The following is a 26,623-nucleotide window of genomic DNA, read 5'->3' as shown; positions in this document are numbered from 1 at the left end:
TCTCACTCATACCCCCCTTTTCTCCACTTCTTTCGACAACAATATCTTTCTCATATTACCTCCCTTACCAACCTCTCCATGTGTCACATTGGTGGGGGAGGAGAACACCACCATTTATAAGGGTCTGGAAACCTTCCATTAGCATACGCGTTTTAAAATCTTGAGGGGAGTCCGAAAGGAAAAGCCTAAAGAGGATAATATCTGCTAACGGTGGGCCTGGGTTGTTACAAATGGTATTAGAGCCAGACACCGAACGATGTGCCAGCCTTCTCGCTATTCCTCGAAGTGGGTAGACACGAGGCGATGTGTCAGTAAGGATGCTAGGCCCCAAAGGGGGGTGGATTTGGGAGCGGTCCCACATCGATTGGAGGAAGGAAAGAGTGCCAGCGAGGACACTGGGCCTCGAATGGGGGTGGATTGTGATGTCCCACATTGGTTGGGAGGAGAACAAACCACCATTTATAAGGGCGTGGAAACCTTCCCCTAGCAAACATGTTTCTCCTTGAGGGGAAGCTCGTGTGGAAACCTTCCCCTAGCCGACGCATTTTAAAACCTCGAGGGGAAGCTCGAAAGGAAAAACCCAAAGAAGACAATTTCTGCTCTGGGCCTGGGTTGTTACAGTACATGTATGTGACTTGGACTGCTATTTGATATTATTTTTTTTGGGGCATATATGTCTTAGTTGAATAAAAGTTTTATTATTCACATTCAAATTATCTGAAGCAATAGTCAAAAGATACGAGTAATCGGTGGGTAACCAATAACATTACGATCCCTAGTAATGCAATGTTATATTTGAAATAGCTAAGGTATAAGCTTATCCATTATGTCTGCTTAATACTCCTAATTTTGTGGTCACCAATTACTTATAAAGAAAATATCTATTTAATAAAAAATTTAAAAAATAATTATTTAGGGCCACTCAAATTAGTGGGAGAAATAGTTGCGGTCACCCCATAATTAGCGCGTGGTTTATACGCGCCAACAGACGACGTGGGATACGGGAATTGGTTTTTGGCCTTTTCTTTTCGCATTTATTTTATTTTTGCTGATGTGGCAGTGTGTTTATTGGTTTTTAATTATCCTTTTAGGGATCGTTTACCGTTAATTGTCCTTTTCCATGTAAACGCACCACGTGGCATTCTCAATCTATTATTTTTTAAATAAATGGTGCTAATCTTTATAATTAACGGATTTAAAATATTAAACACGTTTGATTATTAGTTTTATTAAATATTTCGTACATTGCTTTATAAAAATATGTACTTTCTTTTTCATTTGGCCCACCAAATAAAAAATACTAGGGATCTCACCATCCACCTCTCTTAGGAGTCGGCGTCTTTACTGACACACAGCTCGATTTCTGGTTCTGATACCATTTGTAATAGTTAAAGGCCACTGCTAACAAATATTGTCCACTTTGACCTGTTACGTATTGTTGTTAGCCTCACGGTTTTAAAACATTTTGCTAAGAAAAGGTTTCCACATCACTATGTGGAATGTTCGTTCCTCTCTCCAACTAGTGTATGATCTCACATTATCCTAAAGAAGCATGAGAATGAGTTCGGTTTCAGAGGCAACTCTAAGGTAAATCAAGCTCCAATAAAGCAGATGAGACGTAGAAAAACTTGACATTTCGAGGCGACCATGAACTGAATGGAATAAGAGGTAGAGTGGGGTTTCAAGTGAGTGGAATCGTTCGACTGCGAGCGAATGAGATTGAACAAACAACTGGCAAATCGACAAGCAGCAGATGGTCAAATTTTGTACTTCAAAATAAAATGGTCAAATTTTAAAAATAATGATATATATATATATATTATTATTATTATTTTTTCCTTTTTATGTTAGATAGGAAAAAATAATATATATAAAAATTGTGAGATAATAAAAAAGAAAAGAAAAGAAAAAAAAAAAAAAAAAAATCGGGAAAGAGGGCGGCGATTGGATTGAGCTACATGTCGTCAAAATCCCGTTTCGTCGTCTCCTCAACTCTTTTATTCCAATTTTCACACACACACGCACGCAACCAACGCCTTCCCTTATCTCTGGCCTTCCGCCATTACTGCTTCTGCTGGAGGAGGACCAGCCGCCTTTCCCCTTCCCCAACAATTTTTCAGATTCTCCCAAACCCACCCATCTCTCCGAAAACCAATCAAGATTCCTTTTCTAACCCCTATTTCTGTTCCTTGTTTTTGCGCAGACGCCGTTGTTGCGCTCACTTATCTCTTAGCTTCATGGTGTTCGTCCATGGAGGATTGATTTTTTCTCTGTGTATAGTTCTCTCCTTTTCTCCTACGTTTGTTCTCGATTTTGCTTCTCGGTGGATTGAAGCTTGGAAGTTGAAACTCCTTTGATTTTTGTTTCCTCCAGGTTATTGATGATCGGAAGATTTAGGATGAACCACTGCGTTCCTGATTTTGAAATGGCTGACGATTTCTCTCTCCCAACATTCTCTAGTTTAACCAGGCCGAGAAAATCGTCTATGTAAGCTTTGTTTGAAGATATTGTTGTTGAAATTTTTTCTGGGTTTTGATTTTGATTTTGTTTTGTGGACTGAGAGCTTTTAACTCGCAGGCCGGACGATGATGTAGTGGAGCTTCTATGGCAGAACGGCCAAGTGGTGGCTCACAGCCAGAACCAGAGGTCGGTCCGGAAATCACCGCCCTCCAAATTCGATGTTTCGATTCCGCAAGATCAAACGGCGGCGGTGGCGGCTAGAGAGATCCGGCCTTCGTCTCAATTGGAGGAACCTCATGACCTTTTTATGCAAGAAGATGAAATGGCCTCGTGGCTCAACTATCCTCTCGTTGAGGATCATAATTTCTGCTCCGACCTCCTCTTCCCCACCATGACTGCTTCTCTTTGCGGCAATTCTCAAACCGAGCCCCGGCCATCCGCTACGGCGACGGTCACTCTCACGCAGGGGCCGCCAACTCGACTGGAAAAGCAGAGCTCCGTGCAGTTCTCGAGGAACAGAGCGACGGTCGAATCGGAACCGTCGAATTCAAAGGCTATGGTGCGGGAAGCCACTGTGGTGGATTCTTGCGACACGCCGTCTGTCGGGCCGGAATCTAGGGCTTCAGAAATCGCGAGGAGAAAGCTTGCGGAGGCGGTGAATGGTGCCGATGTATGGCGTGAGACTGTTTGTGGTAGTGATGGAGGCGGAGGTGCGTCGGTCAGCGGCGATGGCGTCGGGGAGAAAGAGTTGGTGACTTGTGAAATGACTGTCACTTCATCCCCTGGCGGCTCGAGTGCCAGTGCCGAGCCTGCTGCCCCAAAACTGGCTGCCGATGACCGAAAGCGCAAAGGAAGAGCTCCCGATGATACCGAATGCCAAAGCGAGGTAAGCATCTTCTCTTTGTTTATCTTTAGCATTAAACAATTTAGTATGGAATCCAACCATGAATCTTTTTGAAGCTCAAACTACAAAAGATTGAATCCTCAATTGAAGGAGCAAACGGGAACTTTAAAACGTTCTGAAACAGGTTGAACAATGGCCATTAAAAGCTCCACAGATGATTGCTGACTGCTTTGTTTTGGGCAAACAAAGAGATTTGTATTTCTGTTTTTGCAATTCTTGGGTGATTTGCTAATGTTCTTTGCCATTAGGATGTTGAGTACGAATCCACTGATCCGAAGAAACAATTGCGTGGCTCGACGTCGATGAAAAGATCTCGTGCTGCTGAGGTTCACAACCTCTCAGAGAGGGTGCGAAATTGAATTTATTACTAATTGTATGGTTGTAAACAAGCAAATGTACCTTCTATGGTAGTGTTGTTTTCTTCTTGGAGGTGAAGTGAATTATTGCAAATCTATTTGCAGAGACGGCGAGATCGGATAAATGAGAAGATGAAGGCTTTACAGGAACTCATCCCTCGATGCAACAAGGTTTGTTTTCAGCTTCAATGTGATTCTGAGTAGAGGTTTCTCTGTTTCTCATATCCGAACTTGTGTTGAGTTCCTTTACTGATTTGCAGACCGATAAGGCTTCGATGTTGGATGAAGCGATCGAGTACTTAAAGACCCTTCAGTTGCAAGTGCAGGTACATGCTTTGAATTCCAATCTTAATCGTTCCATAAAAGTGCAAGTCTAAACTGAATCATGGTAGAAGGAAATGTATGAATTAGTAACAGATTCTAGTCAATACTTTACATATAGAACAGTTGATATCATTGAACAATTAGGGAATGAAACATATCTTTGATTCTGCCTGCTGCGATCTCATTGTAAATCTTCTGCATAAACATACATAACAAGGCATACTTGAACGCGATCGGCTGATGCATCTTGTTAACGTTGGGAATGACTATTTATAACCCAGATGATGTCGATGGGATGTGGGATGATGCCGATGATGTTCCCGGGCGTTCAACAATACTTGCCACCACCGATGGGGATGGGAATCGGGATGGGCATGGGTATGGGAATGGAAATGGGCATGAATAGACCAATGATGCAATTTCCTAATCTCCTGGCTGGCTCAAACTTACCAATGCAAGCTGGAGCAGCAGCAGCAGCAGCAGCAGCTCATTTGGGTCAGAGATTCCCTCTCCCTGCCTTTGCAATGCCTCCTGTTCCCGGTAGCAATCCATCCCAAGCTCAAGCAATGAATAATCAACCGGATCCGATCGTTAACCCAGCTGGAACACAAAATACAACCCTGCCTCCAGTCTCAGGTTTTCCTGATTCGTATCAGCAGTTTCTTAGCTCCAACCAGGTGCAGTTTCATATCGCACAGGCTGTACAGGTATCGTTTTTTGACAGTCACCTTCATTTTGTATAGCAATTCAGCATGTTTCTAAAGTTGGTTGGCATCAAAATTTCAACCAAATGCCACTGTCAACCTTGCGCATCCGAACCGACGAGTTAATTTTCAACCTTTTACAGAATCAGCAACCAGTTCAGCCTAATACAAGCAGGCCATGTACTGACAGGAATCCCAAAAATCTCTAAAATCATCAATCAGGTAAGCCTCTTCCTTTATCTTTTGGGACGTTCATGATATTCATTGGTCGTATGATACTTCGTTCGTAGATTAGTTGAAACATTATTGTTATATTACCTTAACATCCAAAATAAGTTCCATTCACGTTGCTATTTATAAGGTTTTCGCGTATTTTAGGTTAATATCGAATGCTTGGACTCGAAAAACTCGCTTGCTGGGCAAGATTTGCGCATATTAGAGTGTCGAAAGCTTTGAACATGTGCATCTGCTGCTTGCAAGTACGATATATATCGCAAATAACATGTAATGACCGTGACCCTGTAAACATAAGTCTGTACTTCTTTTGCGTTATTCTATCTTTTAAACAATCGTTGCCCTTTTCCTGACTTGTTATTCTGCTAGATTGTGATAGAAAGAAAGTTGAGTTACAGATGGTCACTACACGAAACTGTCGTGTTGCATTTCATTCGGCTCGGGTCCAGGGCGTTGATGCTGATCGATCCAACTTGGTGTGGTAATCGTCGTCGGGTAGCATCAAAGTATTCCAAACTCTCCAACTTCAGAGTAATTTCCTTGTCTTTCCTGGGCCATGGTTCCACTGCATTATATATTCTTCACACAGTTGTTGCTCAAGATTCTTTCTCTTCATCATAATAAGAACTTGTTTCATAGCTATTCCACTTGCACTTGGAATATGATATAAATTCTCCATTACCCATGGAAAGATCTCCAGAATTGTGTTTTTTTCAAAGTTGTTTGAAAGTGGAAGAACAGCAAATCCACTGTAAAGATGAGACGATCTTAAATTTTCTTTAGGAGATGAAAGTGTGAACTAGGGGCATTTTTGGTATAGTAAACCTTTTTTTTTTTTATCTTGTTTTTGGTACGGCATCATTGAAGGTGACATTTCTCGTATATTATTCCATTGATATTATTTTGGTGTAATAAAAATATTCGGGTATTTTATATTTTGTCTAAAAGAGTTTTAAATGTATCATTATCTTTAAGCTTTAAATTTTAAACGATCCATGCTCGGGATTCAAAATTTAGATTTGGAAATCATGCTCCGGTGCTTTGTCATCCAACATAAATGTCTGCATAAAGTTTGTATGATTGAGTCATCGAGATCTTATAGATTTATTTCTAAAATATATACACGTTTGTGATCTTCAAGAATGAAAAAGGATTGAAAAACATAAATCACAATTTATTGAAGAAAAACAATCAAGCATTTGAGCACTTAAGCAAGAGAAGAAAACATTATTTGTTGTACTCAGTGGCTTGGGAATTTCCAGTAATGAACGAACTCATCCAGATTTTCACTGTTATCTTTGAGGTAAATTCCATTATCTTCCGCAGTCCAATTGCAGATGTTATCGTCGCACTTGACGCGCAGCCACTCGGTCCTCTTCTCAACCCAGAAGGCGTCGAACGTCATCTCATGCCCGTTCGGCTTGCGCAAGTAGCACCAAAACAGCGTCGTATCCCAAAGATTGACTTTGAAGTCCCACTTGAACTCGGTGCCAGTGGCCAGGGTATGTTCGCCCAAGTCGTTGTCTTTGGACTTGCAATGCACGAACATAGCTTGCCCATTTTTCAATTCATTCTTAATATGGATCTCCCATTTGCTGAATGGCTTGGAGGCAGCCAAGGCCAAGGCCGAAGCCACCAGGAACACCAAAACTTGATTCTTCAAAGAGATGGCGTTCATTTTGGTGTGGAAGGGCACCAATTGAGCGTGGTTTAAGTAAGGGATGGTGTAGGATTGATGGGCCTCTATATGGAATGTGTCTAATATAAGGCAACTATTCATAGCTATTGAATTCTTTAGCTGTCCCAAACAATGGACAACGCTGCCTTATTTTGGCTTATGACAATTTGAGAAGCTTTTGGTTCAACACAAAACAAAACAAAACAAAACAAAAGGTTTCCATGGAGGAGGAGGAGGAACCAAATGTGATGGGGAGAGAAAGAAGGAGAGACAATGTTAAAGAGTGAGGTAGAGAGAAGAAGGAAGAACGTTTATTTATAGCTCCGTGGAAACCCATCTCAAATAGGGCCGAGGTTCCTCGTTAGCGATAAATGGGGTTGGAGACGGGGTTACAAAAAATATATTTTCCATCTCCGTCCCTACCCCTGCCCGAGAAGCTTTTTTTTTAAGTTCTATCTTCAAGTTTCATATATGTCCAAATATTATTTAACGAGCAGGATAAGGTCTTCTGTATATCCATCCCACACCATGAAAGTTTCTTATAATCATTATTGATTCGTCTTTTCTTGTATTTATAATCATTATTGATTCATCCAATAATTTCTAATAAGGCAAGTGAATCAATACTAATTAATAACTTATATTAAAAAAAAATAATAAATAGAGAAAATTAATAATATTAGGCATTGAATGAAAATAATATTGAATTAATACGTTCCATTAATTTATTTAATTAGTCTTAAATAGTTAAATTAATTAGCATCACTATTCATTTCAGTAATTATACTTAATTACGCAATTAAAATGGTTAATATATAATTAATATTACATTAAATTTTATCTAATTACTGAAATGAGAGATATTGAATTAACTAGCCCAAACCCATTGCTAGTCTGATTTAGCCTATTATGTATACTGGTCAACTTCACGCCATTTTTAAAATGCGTTATACAGGGAGAGATTTCCACACCCTTATCACAAATATTTTTTTCTCATCTTCGACCAATATAAGATCTCACAATCCACCCATGTTTCCTCAGGGACGAGATTATACTCCCTAGCCCCATCCATATCCTTACCTAATCCCGACATGTCCAATTCTCTACCCATGCTATATATATATATATATATATAAACTAACCCATTATATATTATATATTTCTTATGTATGTTAAAAGAATTTTTTTTTCTTTTTGTTTAAGTATTGAAAATTATGTTGATAGAACATTATATTATATTTTTATTGTATCTATAATCATTAATGAGATAGTTTAATTAACACTATCACCTGTATAGATAGCGTATGGCTCAAGAAATGTGTATTATCACCCTAAAAACGAGTGGGTCATTTGGGTTGAGGAGTAGCAGTAGAAAGAACACAATGGGAGTTGATAACATTTGGGTAGTTTTTGCAGCTATTTTAGTGTTTTATGTGCTTGTCTTTGTGTTTCTAAGGCGATTCAATGAACTACAAAGTTTTGTTAAACTGGGAAGGAAGGTCTACCAAGCTCTCCCTCCTGGTGATATGGGATGGCCACTTATCGGCTCTTCGCTATCGCTTTACAACACTTTTAAATCAAGCAATGATCCCAACACTTTCATCAATCATCTTATTTCCAAGTATATCTCTTCATCTCCCTTCCTCGTAAGATACGCTTTGATTCATATGTTCATACGTTCGTGTGATTGTATATGTTAGGAATAACGACTTCTCCACAATGGTATGATATTATCTGTTTTTATTTGGACTTCCCAAAAAAACCTCGTACCAATAGAGATAATATGTGTAATATGTGTTAGAAATCATGACTCTACACAATGGTATGATATTAACTCTTATAGGCCTCCTCGTACCAATATAGATAGTATTCCTCACTTATAAACTTATGATCTTTCACTAAATTAACCAAGGTGGAACTCACTCCCAATAATCCTCAACAATATGTTTATGCAGGAAGGGAAGAACTGGGATATACAGAAGCCATCTCTTCGGAAAGCCAACAATCATCGTGACAGATCTAGAGATATGCCGACGCATATACTTAGATGACGAGCGGTTTGTTCCCAAATATCCGAAGGGGGTAGAGATATTTGTAGGGAGTGGGTCTGCCATGAAGATTGCTGACCACAAATCTGTGCATCGACTCATGGCAGCTCCCATCAGTGGCGCACAAGCCTTGTCTAAATATGTGGGTTATATTGAGAAGGAAGTGGTGCAATGCTTGGAAGAATGGAGCAGCATGAGCGAGCCAATTGAGTTGTTGAATGAAACTAAAACTCTATACTTTAAACTTATTTCACGTATTTTCTTGGGGGCTGAAGTAAGTGGGCATTGCTTACAAGAACTCCAGAAATTGTTCAGTGAAATGACTCTTGCACTCGTGTCCATTTTCCCTTTTGACTTGCCTGGATTTGCTTACCATAGAGCATTCAAGGTACACACGTTTATTAACTTCTTTTCGGGGTTAAAAGAATTATTTCTCGAGCTCATCGCTAGTAGATATTGTCAACTTTAGTTCATTACGTATCACTGTCAGTTTCATGGCTTTAGAACGTCAGTTAGGGAGAGGTTTCCACATTGTTATAAGAAATGTTTAGTTTTCCTCTCCAATTGATCTACGTGGGATCTCACAATCCACTCCCTTAGAAGTCCAGCGTCCTCGCTGTCACACTACCCCATGTCTGCCTCTGATACCATTTGTAACATCTCAAGCCCACCACAAGTAGATATTGTCAACTTTAGTTCATTACGTATCACTGTCAGTTTCATGGCTTTAGAACGTCAGATAGGGAGAGGTTTCCACACTGTTATAAGAAATGTTTAGTTTTCCTCTCCAATTGATCTACGTGGGATCTCACAATCCACTCCCTTAGAAGTCCAGCGTCCTCGCTGTCACACTACCCCATGTCTGCCTCTGATACCATTTGTAACATCTCAAGCCCACCACAAGTAGATATTGTCAACTTTAGTTCATTACGTATCACTGTCAGTTTCATGGCTTTAGAACGTCAGATAGGGAGAGGTTTCCACACTGTTATAAGAAATGTTTAGTTTTCCTCTCCAATTGATCTACGTGGGATCTCACAATCCACTCCCTTAGAAGTCCAGCGTCCTCGCTGTCACACTACCCCATGTCTGCCTCTGATACCATTTGTAACATCTCAAGCCCACCACAAGTAGATATTGTCAACTTTAGTTCATTACGTATCACTGTCAGTTTCATGGCTTTAGAACGTCAGATAGGGAGAGGTTTCCACACTGTTATAAGAAATGTTTAGTTTTCCTCTCCAATTGATCTACGTGGGATCTCACAATCCACTCCCTTAGAAGTCCAGCGTCCTCGCTGTCACACTACCCCATGTCTGCCTCTGATACCATTTGTAACATCTCAAGCCCACCACAAGTAGATATTGTCAACTTTAGTTCATTACGTATCACTGTCAGTTTCATGGCTTTAGAACGTCAGATAGGGAGAGGTTTCCACACTGTTATAAGAAATGTTTAGTTTTCCTCTCCAATTGATCTACGTGGGATCTCACAATCCACTCCCTTAGAAGTCCAGCGTCCTCGCTGTCACACTACCCCATGTCTGCCTCTGATACCATTTGTAACATCTCAAGCCCACCACAAGTAGATATTGTCAACTTTAGTTCATTACGTATCACTGTCAGTTTCATGGCTTTAGAACGTCAGATAGGGAGAGGTTTCCACACTGTTATAAGAAATGTTTAGTTTTCCTCTCCAATTGATCTACGTGGGATCTCACAATCCACTCCCTTAGAAGTCCAGCGTCCTCGCTGTCACACTACCCCATGTCTGCCTCTGATACCATTTGTAACATCTCAAGCCCACCACAAGTAGATATTGTCAACTTTAGTTCATTACGTATCACTGTCAGTTTCATGGCTTTAGAACGTCAGATAGGGAGAGGTTTCCACACTGTTATAAGAAATGTTTAGTTTTCCTCTCCAATTGATCTACGTGGGATCTCACAATCCACTCCCTTAGAAGTCCAGCGTCCTCGCTGTCACACTACCCCATGTCTGCCTCTGATACCATTTGTAACATCTCAAGCCCACCACAAGTAGATATTGTCAACTTTAGTTCATTACGTATCACTGTCAGTTTCATGGCTTTAGAACGTCAGATAGGGAGAGGTTTCCACACTGTTATAAGAAATGTTTAGTTTTCCTCTCCAATTGATCTACGTGGGATCTCACAATCCACTCCCTTAGAAGTCCAGCGTCCTCGCTGTCACACTACCCCATGTCTGCCTCTGATACCATTTGTAACATCTCAAGCCCACCACAAGTAGATATTGTCAACTTTAGTTCATTACGTATCACTGTCAGTTTCATGGCTTTAGAACGTCAGATAGGGAGAGGTTTCCACACTGTTATAAGAAATGTTTAGTTTTCCTCTCCAATTGATCTACGTGGGATCTCACAATCCACTCCCTTAGAAGTCCAGCGTCCTCGCTGTCACACTACCCCATGTCTGCCTCTGATACCATTTGTAACATCTCAAGCCCACCACAAGTAGATATTGTCAACTTTAGTTCATTACGTATCACTGTCAGTTTCATGGCTTTAGAACGTCAGATAGGGAGAGGTTTCCACACTGTTATAAGAAATGTTTAGTTTTCCTCTCCAATTGATCTACGTGGGATCTCACAATCCACTCCCTTAGAAGTCCAGCGTCCTCGCTGTCACACTACCCCATGTCTGCCTCTGATACCATTTGTAACATCTCAAGCCCACCACAAGTAGATATTGTCAACTTTAGTTCATTACGTATCACTGTCAGTTTCATGGCTTTAGAACGTCAGATAGGGAGAGGTTTCCACACTGTTATAAGAAATGTTTAGTTTTCCTCTCCAATTGATCTACGTGGGATCTCACAATCCACTCCCTTAGAAGTCCAGCGTCCTCGCTGTCACACTACCCCATGTCTGCCTCTGATACCATTTGTAACATCTCAAGCCCACCACAAGTAGATATTGTCAACTTTAGTTCATTACGTATCACTGTCAGTTTCATGGCTTTAGAACGTCAGATAGGGAGAGGTTTCCACACTGTTATAAGAAATGTTTAGTTTTCCTCTCCAATTGATCTACGTGGGATCTCACAATCCACTCCCTTAGAAGTCCAGCGTCCTCGCTGTCACACTACCCCATGTCTGCCTCTGATACCATTTGTAACATCTCAAGCCCACCACAAGTAGATATTGTCAACTTTAGTTCATTACGTATCACTGTCAGTTTCATGGCTTTAGAACGTCAGATAGGGAGAGGTTTCCACACTGTTATAAGAAATGTTTAGTTTTCCTCTCCAATTGATCTACGTGGGATCTCACAATCCACTCCCTTAGAAGTCCAGCGTCCTCGCTGTCACACTACCCCATGTCTGCCTCTGATACCATTTGTAACATCTCAAGCCCACCACAAGTAGATATTGTCAACTTTAGTTCATTACGTATCACTGTCAGTTTCATGGCTTTAGAACGTCAGATAGGGAGAGGTTTCCACACTGTTATAAGAAATGTTTAGTTTTCCTCTCCAATTGATCTACGTGGGATCTCACAATCCACTCCCTTAGAAGTCCAGCGTCCTCGCTGTCACACTACCCCATGTCTGCCTCTGATACCATTTGTAACATCTCAAGCCCACCACAAGTAGATATTGTCAACTTTAGTTCATTACGTATCACTGTCAGTTTCATGGCTTTAGAACGTCAGATAGGGAGAGGTTTCCACACTGTTATAAGAAATGTTTAGTTTTCCTCTCCAATTGATCTACGTGGGATCTCACAATCCACTCCCTTAGAAGTCCAGCGTCCTCGCTGTCACACTACCCCATGTCTGCCTCTGATACCATTTGTAACATCTCAAGCCCACCACAAGTAGATATTGTCAACTTTAGTTCATTACGTATCACTGTCAGTTTCATGGCTTTAGAACGTCAGATAGGGAGAGGTTTCCACACTGTTATAAGAAATGTTTAGTTTTCCTCTCCAATTGATCTACGTGGGATCTCACAATCCACTCCCTTAGAAGTCCAGCGTCCTCGCTGTCACACTACCCCATGTCTGCCTCTGATACCATTTGTAACATCTCAAGCCCACCACAAGTAGATATTGTCAACTTTAGTTCATTACGTATCACTGTCAGTTTCATGGCTTTAGAACGTCAGATAGGGAGAGGTTTCCACACTGTTATAAGAAATGTTTAGTTTTCCTCTCCAATTGATCTACGTGGGATCTCACAATCCACTCCCTTAGAAGTCCAGCGTCCTCGCTGTCACACTACCCCATGTCTGCCTCTGATACCATTTGTAACATCTCAAGCCCACCACAAGTAGATATTGTCAACTTTAGTTCATTACGTATCACTGTCAGTTTCATGGCTTTAGAACGTCAGATAGGGAGAGGTTTCCACACTGTTATAAGAAATGTTTAGTTTTCCTCTCCAATTGATCTACGTGGGATCTCACAATCCACTCCCTTAGAAGTCCAGCGTCCTCGCTGTCACACTACCCCATGTCTGCCTCTGATACCATTTGTAACATCTCAAGCCCACCACAAGTAGATATTGTCAACTTTAGTTCATTACGTATCACTGTCAGTTTCATGGCTTTAGAACGTCAGATAGGGAGAGGTTTCCACACTGTTATAAGAAATGTTTAGTTTTCCTCTCCAATTGATCTACGTGGGATCTCACAATCCACTCCCTTAGAAGTCCAGCGTCCTCGCTGTCACACTACCCCATGTCTGCCTCTGATACCATTTGTAACATCTCAAGCCCACCACAAGTAGATATTGTCAACTTTAGTTCATTACGTATCACTGTCAGTTTCATGGCTTTAGAACGTCAGATAGGGAGAGGTTTCCACACTGTTATAAGAAATGTTTAGTTTTCCTCTCCAATTGATCTACGTGGGATCTCACAATCCACTCCCTTAGAAGTCCAGCGTCCTCGCTGTCACACTACCCCATGTCTGCCTCTGATACCATTTGTAACATCTCAAGCCCACCACAAGTAGATATTGTCAACTTTAGTTCATTACGTATCACTGTCAGTTTCATGGCTTTAGAACGTCAGATAGGGAGAGGTTTCCACACTGTTATAAGAAATGTTTAGTTTTCCTCTCCAATTGATCTACGTGGGATCTCACAATCCACTCCCTTAGAAGTCCAGCGTCCTCGCTGTCACACTACCCCATGTCTGCCTCTGATACCATTTGTAACATCTCAAGCCCACCACAAGTAGATATTGTCAACTTTAGTTCATTACGTATCACTGTCAGTTTCATGGCTTTAGAACGTCAGATAGGGAGAGGTTTCCACACTGTTATAAGAAATGTTTAGTTTTCCTCTCCAATTGATCTACGTGGGATCTCACAATCCACTCCCTTAGAAGTCCAGCGTCCTCGCTGTCACACTACCCCATGTCTGCCTCTGATACCATTTGTAACATCTCAAGCCCACCACAAGTAGATATTGTCAACTTTAGTTCATTACGTATCACTGTCAGTTTCATGGCTTTAGAACGTCAGATAGGGAGAGGTTTCCACACTGTTATAAGAAATGTTTAGTTTTCCTCTCCAATTGATCTACGTGGGATCTCACAATCCACTCCCTTAGAAGTCCAGCGTCCTCGCTGTCACACTACCCCATGTCTGCCTCTGATACCATTTGTAACATCTCAAGCCCACCACAAGTAGATATTGTCAACTTTAGTTCATTACGTATCACTGTCAGTTTCATGGCTTTAGAACGTCAGATAGGGAGAGGTTTCCACACTGTTATAAGAAATGTTTAGTTTTCCTCTCCAATTGATCTACGTGGGATCTCACAATCCACTCCCTTAGAAGTCCAGCGTCCTCGCTGTCACACTACCCCATGTCTGCCTCTGATACCATTTGTAACATCTCAAGCCCACCACAAGTAGATATTGTCAACTTTAGTTCATTACGTATCACTGTCAGTTTCATGGCTTTAGAACGTCAGATAGGGAGAGGTTTCCACACTGTTATAAGAAATGTTTAGTTTTCCTCTCCAATTGATCTACGTGGGATCTCACAATCCACTCCCTTAGAAGTCCAGCGTCCTCGCTGTCACACTACCCCATGTCTGCCTCTGATACCATTTGTAACATCTCAAGCCCACCACAAGTAGATATTGTCAACTTTAGTTCATTACGTATCACTGTCAGTTTCATGGCTTTAGAACGTCAGATAGGGAGAGGTTTCCACACTGTTATAAGAAATGTTTAGTTTTCCTCTCCAATTGATCTACGTGGGATCTCACAATCCACTCCCTTAGAAGTCCAGCGTCCTCGCTGTCACACTACCCCATGTCTGCCTCTGATACCATTTGTAACATCTCAAGCCCACCACAAGTAGATATTGTCAACTTTAGTTCATTACGTATCACTGTCAGTTTCATGGCTTTAGAACGTCAGATAGGGAGAGGTTTCCACACTGTTATAAGAAATGTTTAGTTTTCCTCTCCAATTGATCTACGTGGGATCTCACAATCCACTCCCTTAGAAGTCCAGCGTCCTCGCTGTCACACTACCCCATGTCTGCCTCTGATACCATTTGTAACATCTCAAGCCCACCACAAGTAGATATTGTCAACTTTAGTTCATTACGTATCACTGTCAGTTTCATGGCTTTAGAACGTCAGATAGGGAGAGGTTTCCACACTGTTATAAGAAATGTTTAGTTTTCCTCTCCAATTGATCTACGTGGGATCTCACAATCCACTCCCTTAGAAGTCCAGCGTCCTCGCTGTCACACTACCCCATGTCTGCCTCTGATACCATTTGTAACATCTCAAGCCCACCACAAGTAGATATTGTCAACTTTAGTTCATTACGTATCACTGTCAGTTTCATGGCTTTAGAACGTCAGATAGGGAGAGGTTTCCACACTGTTATAAGAAATGTTTAGTTTTCCTCTCCAATTGATCTACGTGGGATCTCACAATCCACTCCCTTAGAAGTCCAGCGTCCTCGCTGTCACACTACCCCATGTCTGCCTCTGATACCATTTGTAACATCTCAAGCCCACCACAAGTAGATATTGTCAACTTTAGTTCATTACGTATCACTGTCAGTTTCATGGCTTTAGAACGTCAGATAGGGAGAGGTTTCCACACTGTTATAAGAAATGTTTAGTTTTCCTCTCCAATTGATCTACGTGGGATCTCACAATCCACTCCCTTAGAAGTCCAGCGTCCTCGCTGTCACACTACCCCATGTCTGCCTCTGATACCATTTGTAACATCTCAAGCCCACCACAAGTAGATATTGTCAACTTTAGTTCATTACGTATCACTGTCAGTTTCATGGCTTTAGAACGTCAGATAGGGAGAGGTTTCCACACTGTTATAAGAAATGTTTAGTTTTCCTCTCCAATTGATCTACGTGGGATCTCACAATCCACTCCCTTAGAAGTCCAGCGTCCTCGCTGTCACACTACCCCATGTCTGCCTCTGATACCATTTGTAACATCTCAAGCCCACCACAAGTAGATATTGTCAACTTTAGTTCATTACGTATCACTGTCAGTTTCATGGCTTTAGAACGTCAGATAGGGAGAGGTTTCCACACTGTTATAAGAAATGTTTAGTTTTCCTCTCCAATTGATCTACGTGGGATCTCACAATCCACTCCCTTAGAAGTCCAGCGTCCTCGCTGTCACACTACCCCATGTCTGCCTCTGATACCATTTGTAACATCTCAAGCCCACCACAAGTAGATATTGTCAACTTTAGTTCATTACGTATCACTGTCAGTTTCATGGCTTTAGAACGTCAGATAGGGAGAGGTTTCCACACTGTTATAAGAAATGTTTAGTTTTCCTCTCCAATTGATCTACGTGGGATCTCACAATCCACTCCCTTAGAAGTCCAGCGTCCTCGCTGTCACACTACCCCATGTCTGCCTCTGATACCATTTGTAACATCTCAAGCCCACCACAAGTAGATATTGTCAACTTTAGTTCATTACGTATCACTGTCAGTTTCATGGCTTTAGAACGTCAGATAGGGAGAGGTTTCCACACTGTTATAAGAAATGTTTAGTTTTCCTCTCCAATTGATCTACGTGGGATCTCACAATCCACTCCCTTAGAAGTCCAGCGTCCTCGCTGTCACACTACCCCATGTCTGCCTCTGATACCATTTGTAACATCTCAAGCCCACCACAAGTAGATATTGTCAACTTTAGTTCATTACGTATCACTGTCAGTTTCATGGCTTTAGAACGTCAGATAGGGAGAGGTTTCCACACTGTTATAAGAAATGTTTAGTTTTCCTCTCCAATTGATCTACGTGGGATCTCACAATCCACTCCCTTAGAAGTCCAGCGTCCTCGCTGTCACACTACCCCATGTCTGCCTCTGATACCATTTGTAACATCTCAAGCCCACCACAAGTAGATATTGTCAACTTTAGTTCATTACGTATCACTGTCAGTTTCATGGCTTTAGAACGTCAGATAGGGAGAGGTTTCCACACTGTTATAAGAAATGTTTAGTTTTCCTCTCCAATTGATCTACGTGGGATCTCACAATCCACTCCCTTAGAAGTCCAGCGTCCTCGCTGTCACACTACCCCATGTCTGCCTCTGATACCATTTGTAACATCTCAAGCCCACCACAAGTAGATATTGTCAACTTTAGTTCATTACGTATCACTGTCAGTTTCATGGCTTTAGAACGTCAGATAGGGAGAGGTTTCCACACTGTTATAAGAAATGTTTAGTTTTCCTCTCCAATTGATCTACGTGGGATCTCACAATCCACTCCCTTAGAAGTCCAGCGTCCTCGCTGTCACACTACCCCATGTCTGCCTCTGATACCATTTGTAACATCTCAAGCCCACCACAAGTAGATATTGTCAACTTTAGTTCATTACGTATCACTGTCAGTTTCATGGCTTTAGAACGTCAGATAGGGAGAGGTTTCCACACTGTTATAAGAAATGTTTAGTTTTCCTCTCCAATTGATCTACGTGGGATCTCACAATCCACTCCCTTAGAAGTCCAGCGTCCTCGCTGTCACACTACCCCATGTCTGCCTCTGATACCATTTGTAACATCTCAAGCCCACCACAAGTAGATATTGTCAACTTTAGTTCATTACGTATCACTGTCAGTTTCATGGCTTTAGAACGTCAGATAGGGAGAGGTTTCCACACTGTTATAAGAAATGTTTAGTTTTCCTCTCCAATTGATCTACGTGGGATCTCACAATCCACTCCCTTAGAAGTCCAGCGTCCTCGCTGTCACACTACCCCATGTCTGCCTCTGATACCATTTGTAACATCTCAAGCCCACCACAAGTAGATATTGTCAACTTTAGTTCATTACGTATCACTGTCAGTTTCATGGCTTTAGAACGTCAGATAGGGAGAGGTTTCCACACTGTTATAAGAAATGTTTAGTTTTCCTCTCCAATTGATCTACGTGGGATCTCACAATCCACTCCCTTAGAAGTCCAGCGTCCTCGCTGTCACACTACCCCATGTCTGCCTCTGATACCATTTGTAACATCTCAAGCCCACCACAAGTAGATATTGTCAACTTTAGTTCATTACGTATCACTGTCAGTTTCATGGCTTTAGAACGTCAGATAGGGAGAGGTTTCCACACTGTTATAAGAAATGTTTAGTTTTCCTCTCCAATTGATCTACGTGGGATCTCACAATCCACTCCCTTAGAAGTCCAGCGTCCTCGCTGTCACACTACCCCATGTCTGCCTCTGATACCATTTGTAACATCTCAAGCCCACCACAAGTAGATATTGTCAACTTTAGTTCATTACGTATCACTGTCAGTTTCATGGCTTTAGAACGTCAGATAGGGAGAGGTTTCCACACTGTTATAAGAAATGTTTAGTTTTCCTCTCCAATTGATCTACGTGGGATCTCACAATCCACTCCCTTAGAAGTCCAGCGTCCTCGCTGTCACACTACCCCATGTCTGCCTCTGATACCATTTGTAACATCTCAAGCCCACCACAAGTAGATATTGTCAACTTTAGTTCATTACGTATCACTGTCAGTTTCATGGCTTTAGAACGTCAGATAGGGAGAGGTTTCCACACTGTTATAAGAAATGTTTAGTTTTCCTCTCCAATTGATCTACGTGGGATCTCACAATCCACTCCCTTAGAAGTCCAGCGTCCTCGCTGTCACACTACCCCATGTCTGCCTCTGATACCATTTGTAACATCTCAAGCCCACCACAAGTAGATATTGTCAACTTTAGTTCATTACGTATCACTGTCAGTTTCATGGCTTTAGAACGTCAGATAGGGAGAGGTTTCCACACTGTTATAAGAAATGTTTAGTTTTCCTCTCCAATTGATCTACGTGGGATCTCACAATCCACTCCCTTAGAAGTCCAGCGTCCTCGCTGTCACACTACCCCATGTCTGCCTCTGATACCATTTGTAACATCTCAAGCCCACCACAAGTAGATATTGTCAACTTTAGTTCATTACGTATCACTGTCAGTTTCATGGCTTTAGAACGTCAGATAGGGAGAGGTTTCCACACTGTTATAAGAAATGTTTAGTTTTCCTCTCCAATTGATCTACGTGGGATCTCACAATCCACTCCCTTAGAAGTCCAGCGTCCTCGCTGTCACACTACCCCATGTCTGCCTCTGATACCATTTGTAACATCTCAAGCCCACCACAAGTAGATATTGTCAACTTTAGTTCATTACGTATCACTGTCAGTTTCATGGCTTTAGAACGTCAGATAGGGAGAGGTTTCCACACTGTTATAAGAAATGTTTAGTTTTCCTCTCCAATTGATCTACGTGGGATCTCACAATCCACTCCCTTAGAAGTCCAGCGTCCTCGCTGTCACACTACCCCATGTCTGCCTCTGATACCATTTGTAACATCTCAAGCCCACCACAAGTAGATATTGTCAACTTTAGTTCATTACGTATCACTGTCAGTTTCATGGCTTTAGAACGTCAGATAGGGAGAGGTTTCCACACTGTTATAAGAAATGTTTAGTTTTCCTCTCCAATTGATCTACGTGGGATCTCACAATCCACTCCCTTAGAAGTCCAGCGTCCTCGCTGTCACACTACCCCATGTCTGCCTCTGATACCATTTGTAACATCTCAAGCCCACCACAAGTAGATATTGTCAACTTTAGTTCATTACGTATCACTGTCAGTTTCATGGCTTTAGAACGTCAGATAGGGAGAGGTTTCCACACTGTTATAAGAAATGTTTAGTTTTCCTCTCCAATTGATCTACGTGGGATCTCACAATCCACTCCCTTAGAAGTCCAGCGTCCTCGCTGTCACACTACCCCATGTCTGCCTCTGATACCATTTGTAACATCTCAAGCCCACCACAAGTAGATATTGTCAACTTTAGTTCATTACGTATCACTGTCAGTTTCATGGCTTTAGAACGTCAGATAGGGAGAGGTTTCCACACTGTTATAAGAAATGTTTAGTTTTCCTCTCCAATTGATCTACGTGGGATCTCACAATCCACTCCCTTAGAAGTCCAGCGTCCTCGCTGTCACACTACCCCATGTCTGCCTCTGATACCATTTGTAACATCTCAAGCCCACCACAAGTAGATATTGTCAACTTTAGTTCATTACGTATCACTGTCAGTTTCATGGCTTTAGAACGTCAGATAGGGAGAGGTTTCCACACTGTTATAAGAAATGTTTAGTTTTCCTCTCCAATTGATCTACGTGGGATCTCACAATCCACTCCCTTAGAAGTCCAGCGTCCTCGCTGTCACACTACCCCATGTCTGCCTCTGATACCATTTGTAACATCTCAAGCCCACCACAAGTAGATATTGTCAACTTTAGTTCATTACGTATCACTGTCAGTTTCATGGCTTTAGAACGTCAGATAGGGAGAGGTTTCCACACTGTTATAAGAAATGTTTAGTTTTCCTCTCCAATTGATCTACGTGGGATCTCACAATCCACTCCCTTAGAAGTCCAGCGTCCTCGCTGTCACACTACCCCATGTCTGCCTCTGATACCATTTGTAACATCTCAAGCCCACCACAAGTAGATATTGTCAACTTTAGTTCATTACGTATCACTGTCAGTTTCATGGCTTTAGAACGTCAGATAGGGAGAGGTTTCCACACTGTTATAAGAAATGTTTAGTTTTCCTCTCCAATTGATCTACGTGGGATCTCACAATCCACTCCCTTAGAAGTCCAGCGTCCTCGCTGTCACACTACCCCATGTCTGCCTCTGATACCATTTGTAACATCTCAAGCCCACCACAAGTAGATATTGTCAACTTTAGTTCATTACGTATCACTGTCAGTTTCATGGCTTTAGAACGTCAGATAGGGAGAGGTTTCCACACTGTTATAAGAAATGTTTAGTTTTCCTCTCCAATTGATCTACGTGGGATCTCACAATCCACTCCCTTAGAAGTCCAGCGTCCTCGCTGTCACACTACCCCATGTCTGCCTCTGATACCATTTGTAACATCTCAAGCCCACCACAAGTAGATATTGTCAACTTTAGTTCATTACGTATCACTGTCAGTTTCATGGCTTTAGAACGTCAGATAGGGAGAGGTTTCCACACTGTTATAAGAAATGTTTAGTTTTCCTCTCCAATTGATCTACGTGGGATCTCACAATCCACTCCCTTAGAAGTCCAGCGTCCTCGCTGTCACACTACCCCATGTCTGCCTCTGATACCATTTGTAACATCTCAAGCCCACCACAAGTAGATATTGTCAACTTTAGTTCATTACGTATCACTGTCAGTTTCATGGCTTTAGAACGTCAGATAGGGAGAGGTTTCCACACTGTTATAAGAAATGTTTAGTTTTCCTCTCCAATTGATCTACGTGGGATCTCACAATCCACTCCCTTAGAAGTCCAGCGTCCTCGCTGTCACACTACCCCATGTCTGCCTCTGATACCATTTGTAACATCTCAAGCCCACCACAAGTAGATATTGTCAACTTTAGTTCATTACGTATCACTGTCAGTTTCATGGCTTTAGAACGTCAGATAGGGAGAGGTTTCCACACTGTTATAAGAAATGTTTAGTTTTCCTCTCCAATTGATCTACGTGGGATCTCACAATCCACTCCCTTAGAAGTCCAGCGTCCTCGCTGTCACACTACCCCATGTCTGCCTCTGATACCATTTGTAACATCTCAAGCCCACCACAAGTAGATATTGTCAACTTTAGTTCATTACGTATCACTGTCAGTTTCATGGCTTTAGAACGTCAGATAGGGAGAGGTTTCCACACTGTTATAAGAAATGTTTAGTTTTCCTCTCCAATTGATCTACGTGGGATCTCACAATCCACTCCCTTAGAAGTCCAGCGTCCTCGCTGTCACACTACCCCATGTCTGCCTCTGATACCATTTGTAACATCTCAAGCCCACCACAAGTAGATATTGTCAACTTTAGTTCATTACGTATCACTGTCAGTTTCATGGCTTTAGAACGTCAGATAGGGAGAGGTTTCCACACTGTTATAAGAAATGTTTAGTTTTCCTCTCCAATTGATCTACGTGGGATCTCACAATCCACTCCCTTAGAAGTCCAGCGTCCTCGCTGTCACACTACCCCATGTCTGCCTCTGATACCATTTGTAACATCTCAAGCCCACCACAAGTAGATATTGTCAACTTTAGTTCATTACGTATCACTGTCAGTTTCATGGCTTTAGAACGTCAGATAGGGAGAGGTTTCCACACTGTTATAAGAAATGTTTAGTTTTCCTCTCCAATTGATCTACGTGGGATCTCACAATCCACTCCCTTAGAAGTCCAGCGTCCTCGCTGTCACACTACCCCATGTCTGCCTCTGATACCATTTGTAACATCTCAAGCCCACCACTAGTAGATATTGTCTGCTTTAGTCTGTTTTGTATTGTCATTAGTCTCACCGTTTTAAAACGTGTCCATTAAAGAGATGTTTCTACGCTGTTATAAGAAATGTTTGTAGGATCTCACATATAGCATCAAAGATATCATTCTCTGTTCTCGATAATATCAATTCCATTGATTTCAATATGACCACTAACAAGTATAGCGTCTAAGAATTAGGTCAACTTTCTTTTAGGTTTTTATTAGAGATGTCGAAATAAGGGACAGCTCTGATACATTTCGCTAACGAGGTAATGGTATAAAATATTTCATAAACCATATATGAACGAGGTAGTAGAGGGATATTTCTCTTCATTAGCGAAATGAAGTCGAGAACAAAGATTATGTTCTTCGTTCGTGTCTCTACCTCGTCGATAGACATCTCTAGCTCTTAACCGTGAACGCTGATAATTCAGGCAATGAGAGAGGTAGAAAAGATTCTGAACAAAATCATAGAAAAGAAGAGAAGAGCAGTGGAAAAGAATAGTGAAATGGAGGCAATGATTGAGGCGAGTGATGGGAATGGGGCAAAGTTGTTGAGTAACAACGCAATCATAGATATGCTACTCAGTGTGCTTCACGCTGGTAATCATACTGTAGCTCATGCAGCCATCTGGGTTCTTATACATATTTCAGACCACCCTCATGTTCTCCAAAAGGCAAAGGTTACAATATTTAAACAATTCAATACATTTTTTTTAAAAAATATTCATGATGTTCTTGTTTTACAGGAAGAACAAGAGTTGATTATAAAAGAAAGGCCACCTACCCAAAATGGATTAAATTTTGGAGAAATTACACGAATGACGTATCTTACAAAGGTTCGTTTTTATTGCATAATCACCTCTAATACGTTTCTTATCATCTTCAGTGTTCGAGTAAATAAGTATGAACCTCGATTAAATCTCTTACATCGGTAGACTCGTTCGTTGCATATTTAGTAATCTTTTTGTTTCTGCTTGTATAAATATAAAGTACAGATAGCAATACGAGGTAGAAACATAATTCAACCTATAAAGTATCAATAAATTTTTGTTTTGTTTGATAATTATTTTAGGTAATTAATGAGACGTTGAGAATAAGTACGCTTACCTCTCCGACCTTTCGCGAGGCCAAAGCTAGTGTAAATATCAATGGTAAGTAAGAGTTTCATTTTTTATATTGTCTATTTTGGCCCATTATGTATTCTCGTCAGCCTCACGATTATAAAACGAGTCTATTAGGGAGAGGTTTTCATGCCCTTATAAAAAATATTTTGTTCCCCTTTCCAACCGATGTGGAATCTCACAATCCATGTATCTTGAGGGTCCAGCGTCCTCAATGACACACCGCTCGATGTCTAATTCTGATACCATTTGTGACAACTTAAGCCCACCGTTAGCAAATATTGTCCGCTTTGACCCGTTACGTATCGTCGTCAGCTTCACGGTTTTAAACACCTAAAAAGAACAATATTTGCTATCCATAGGCTAGTGTCATTACAAATGGTATCAGAGCCAGGCACCAAGCGGTGCACGATGCTAGGCCCCCAAGAGAGTGGATTGTGAGATTCCACATTGGTTGGCAAGGGAAACGAAGCATTATTTATAAGGGTGTGGAAACCTCGACCCTAACACTAGCATCAAATGCTACTATTTTGAATATCGGCTAATTATTGGTGTTTTTTTAGGGTATATTATACCAAAAGGATGGAGCATACAAATATGGAACGGAGCTGTTCATATGGACCCTCAAATATACACAAATCCACACAAATTTGATCCTTCAAGATGGGACGTAGGTCTTCAAAAACTCAATCCATTCCACGACATAAATGAACATGAACTTAAAAGGTTAATGGTACGTGCAGAATTACAAGCCAAAAGCAGGAGCCTTCATACCATTTGGAATGGGGAGGGTATACTGTCCAGGAAGCGAGCTGGTCAAGCTTGAAATTGCCATTTTACTTCACCATTTTCTCCTTAATTACACGTAAATTTTCATATTCTTATAATTTATTTGATTATAAATAGAAAACTTTCACACGCCATTTATATGTTGATGGATTAATTCATTTGTGTTACAGGATGGAACGAGTTAATCCAAAATGTCAACTCACTCACATGCCATCCCCTGCGCCTCTGGACAACTGTCTCGTAAAAATTATCAAACATTCATAGCTCATCGAGTATCATTATCATATACTGTTTCAAGATTATATTAATAAAGTCTGTAGTAATAAAAGACATTATTATTGATTGGAATGGATATTCATTCCCATGGATGGACAAGCTCATCCTGATTGGTAGAGGCATTTTTAATGTAAACCCCATCATCTTTGCCAATCCAAACACAAGTATGGTCGCCACATCTGGTATAAAGCCATTGATCTTTACTAGTATCATACCAATACACATCGAAAGAAGCATGCGCATTGTTTGGCTTGGTCAATGTGCACCAGAATTCTGTGGTTTGCCACACGTTGTCCTTGAAAGTAAAGCTATATAGCGCACCAGTGGCTATGTTTTGGTCACCCAAATCATCATTTTTTGACTTACAATGCGCCAGTAGTGTCTGTCCGCCACCCAGCCCATTCACGACTTGTACCGTCCATGTCTCCATTGGCCACGATCCCATAGCCACCGTCGAGAATGCAACGAGGGCCAAAGTCGCTACGATCATGTTACGCAATGGCATTCTGAAATCACCCATGTTTAGAAGTTGCTTAGAAGTAAAGAAAGCTTCGGATGAGTGTGTAGGTCACTCCATTAACATATTTATATACCGAGTTTCGTCGCATTATGTTGCATGGGAGTGCGTTGTAGGTTGCCTTATATTGCATGGCCAAATTTTCAAAACTTGCCAAGTTTGAAGAAACCTTCCAAATACTTTAAAAAAAATGTATTAGAAATTATGAGTAAATGAGTGGTACATGAATGAACAGAAATTACATCCGGTTGAGAATGATACTGATGATAAGAAAAGTTACTATCTATATCAACAAGTTACACCTCCTGTGAACTCTAAGTTAGATGACCTCTTGGAAAATTTGTTAAATTAAATAATATTATGTTGATACAAATAATCCTTTTAATTTAGTTTCTATGGGATTATTTATATATTTAACGAATATCATAAACATAAATTTTGATGAAATTTTTTAAGATAAAGATCAAATGATTAAATGATATAAAATATTATACTCATTTGTTAAAAATTAATTAAAGTTTTTGGAAGTAATATAAATTTGAAGGTCGACGCTTTAAATTTTACTCCATACTACGTGACATGGAATTTGGTTGAACTACTTGCCAAATTACCACAAACATTCCAAATATGAAATAAACATTCCAAATATGAAATAAACTTTCCAAATATGAAATTAATAAAAATACCATTAATTAAGTCCACCTTTAATAAATATTATCCATTTTGGCCCATTACATATCATTATCAGCCTCATAGTTTTAAAATGTGTCGGCTAAGAAAAGGTTTCCACCCCAGAAATGTTTTTGTTTTCATCTCCATAATCTCACAATTCGGAGGTTAGTGTCCTCGCTGGCACACCTCTCGATGTCTAGCTCTGATATCATTTGTAACAGCTCAAGCTCACCGCTAGTAAATTTTATCGTTTTTGGATTTTTCCATTCGAGCTTCTACTCGAGGTTTTAGAACATGTTGTTCTAGCAAGGACACTGAACCCACACTAGAAGATGGATGGTGAGATCGCACGTTGATACAAAGTTAAAAGAAGACCATATCTGCTAACGGTTAACTCATAGATACAATAATAATTGGTTGAATAATTTGGAAGGTAGAAATGGGTGGTGGGTAGCAAAAATAAGTAGTGAATGGTGGTAGCTGGTTGGTGTTCATAGAGAGGTCTGATATATTCATATCAGTCATTCAATGTATGGAGGCAACTCTGACACTATCTTCCATAGTGGCATACATAAGTTTTAAAGGCACTCTTCAATTTGCCAGCTTACCCAACCATACGTACAATTGTTAGTTCATCTTTTTTAATGCATTGCTTTCTTTTTTATCCCTTATTACTCCAAATTAAA

The 26,623-nt window shown here is 40.9% G+C and overlaps 3 protein-coding genes across 6 annotated transcripts; 2 read left to right on the top strand and 1 right to left on the bottom strand.

Moving 5' to 3' along the window:
* The first annotated feature begins 1,919 nt into the window (after window positions 1–1,919).
* On the top strand, window positions 1,920–5,920 carry LOC111778680 (transcription factor PIF1). 4 transcript variants are annotated; one of them, XR_015413458.1, is made up of 10 exons: window positions 1,920–2,274; window positions 2,374–2,487; window positions 2,578–3,346; window positions 3,613–3,711; window positions 3,826–3,891; window positions 3,981–4,046; window positions 4,326–4,751; window positions 4,892–4,970; window positions 5,127–5,252; window positions 5,352–5,920. XR_015413458.1 is itself a non-coding variant. In XM_087119228.1 (9 exons), exons 2-8 carry the CDS (start codon window positions 2,381–2,383, stop codon window positions 4,955–4,957), a joined length of 1,599 nt encoding a protein of 532 aa, XP_086975354.1. In that variant the 5' UTR covers window positions 1,920–2,274; window positions 2,374–2,380; the 3' UTR covers window positions 4,958–4,970; window positions 5,352–5,920. The 4 variants fall into 4 exon arrangements, 2 of the variants coding, with proteins under 2 accessions (XP_086975354.1, XP_086975353.1); XR_015413459.1 differs by having other exon boundaries at window positions 4,892–5,252; XM_087119228.1 differs by lacking the exon at window positions 5,127–5,252.
* A 302-nt stretch (window positions 5,921–6,222) lies between these two features.
* Window positions 6,223–6,660, bottom strand: LOC111779172 (S-protein homolog 74-like). The gene has a single exon (XM_023659253.2). The coding sequence runs from the start codon at window positions 6,658–6,660 to the stop codon at window positions 6,223–6,225; it is 438 nt and encodes a 145-aa protein (XP_023515021.2).
* Window positions 6,661–8,004: 1,344 nt separating this feature from the next.
* LOC111778829 (7,8-epoxymelianol synthase CYP88A154-like) lies at window positions 8,005–24,860 on the top strand. The gene is made up of 8 exons (XM_023658809.2): window positions 8,005–8,281; window positions 8,616–9,096; window positions 22,994–23,242; window positions 23,309–23,398; window positions 23,635–23,713; window positions 24,247–24,353; window positions 24,427–24,548; window positions 24,643–24,860. Exons 1-8 carry the CDS (start codon window positions 8,043–8,045, stop codon window positions 24,734–24,736), a joined length of 1,461 nt encoding a protein of 486 aa, XP_023514577.2. The 5' UTR covers window positions 8,005–8,042; the 3' UTR covers window positions 24,737–24,860.
* Window positions 24,861–26,623: the final 1,763 nt, after the last annotated feature.

Source organism: Cucurbita pepo, chromosome 17 (genome assembly GCF_057944985.1).
Source record: "Cucurbita pepo subsp. pepo isolate OVF chromosome 17, ASM5794498v1, whole genome shotgun sequence".
Lineage (NCBI taxonomy): Eukaryota > Viridiplantae > Streptophyta > Magnoliopsida > Cucurbitales > Cucurbitaceae > Cucurbita > Cucurbita pepo.
This window is presented reverse-complemented; position numbering and strand designations above follow the sequence as displayed.

What these genes read in the sequence shown, in the direction of transcription:
- LOC111778680 (XM_087119228.1), top strand. Translation starts at nt 2,381, where the DNA reads ATGATCGGAAGATTTAGGATGAACCACTGCGTTCCTGATTTTGAAATG. An exon ending in AGGCCGAGAAAATCGTCTAT is followed by an intron (nt 2,488 to 2,577) that starts GTAAGCTTTGTT and finishes TTTAACTCGCAG; the next exon opens with GCCGGACGATGATGTAGTGG. An exon ending in ATACCGAATGCCAAAGCGAG is followed by an intron (nt 3,347 to 3,612) that starts GTAAGCATCTTC and finishes CTTTGCCATTAG; the next exon opens with GATGTTGAGTACGAATCCAC.
- LOC111779172 (XM_023659253.2), bottom strand. Translation starts at nt 6,660, where the DNA reads ATGAACGCCATCTCTTTGAAGAATCAAGTTTTGGTGTTCCTGGTGGCT.
- LOC111778829 (XM_023658809.2), top strand. Translation starts at nt 8,043, where the DNA reads ATGGGAGTTGATAACATTTGGGTAGTTTTTGCAGCTATTTTAGTGTTT. An exon ending in ATCAATCATCTTATTTCCAA is followed by an intron (nt 8,282 to 8,615) that starts GTATATCTCTTC and finishes ATGTTTATGCAG; the next exon opens with GAAGGGAAGAACTGGGATAT. An exon ending in ATGTTCTCCAAAAGGCAAAG is followed by an intron (nt 23,243 to 23,308) that starts GTTACAATATTT and finishes CTTGTTTTACAG; the next exon opens with GAAGAACAAGAGTTGATTAT.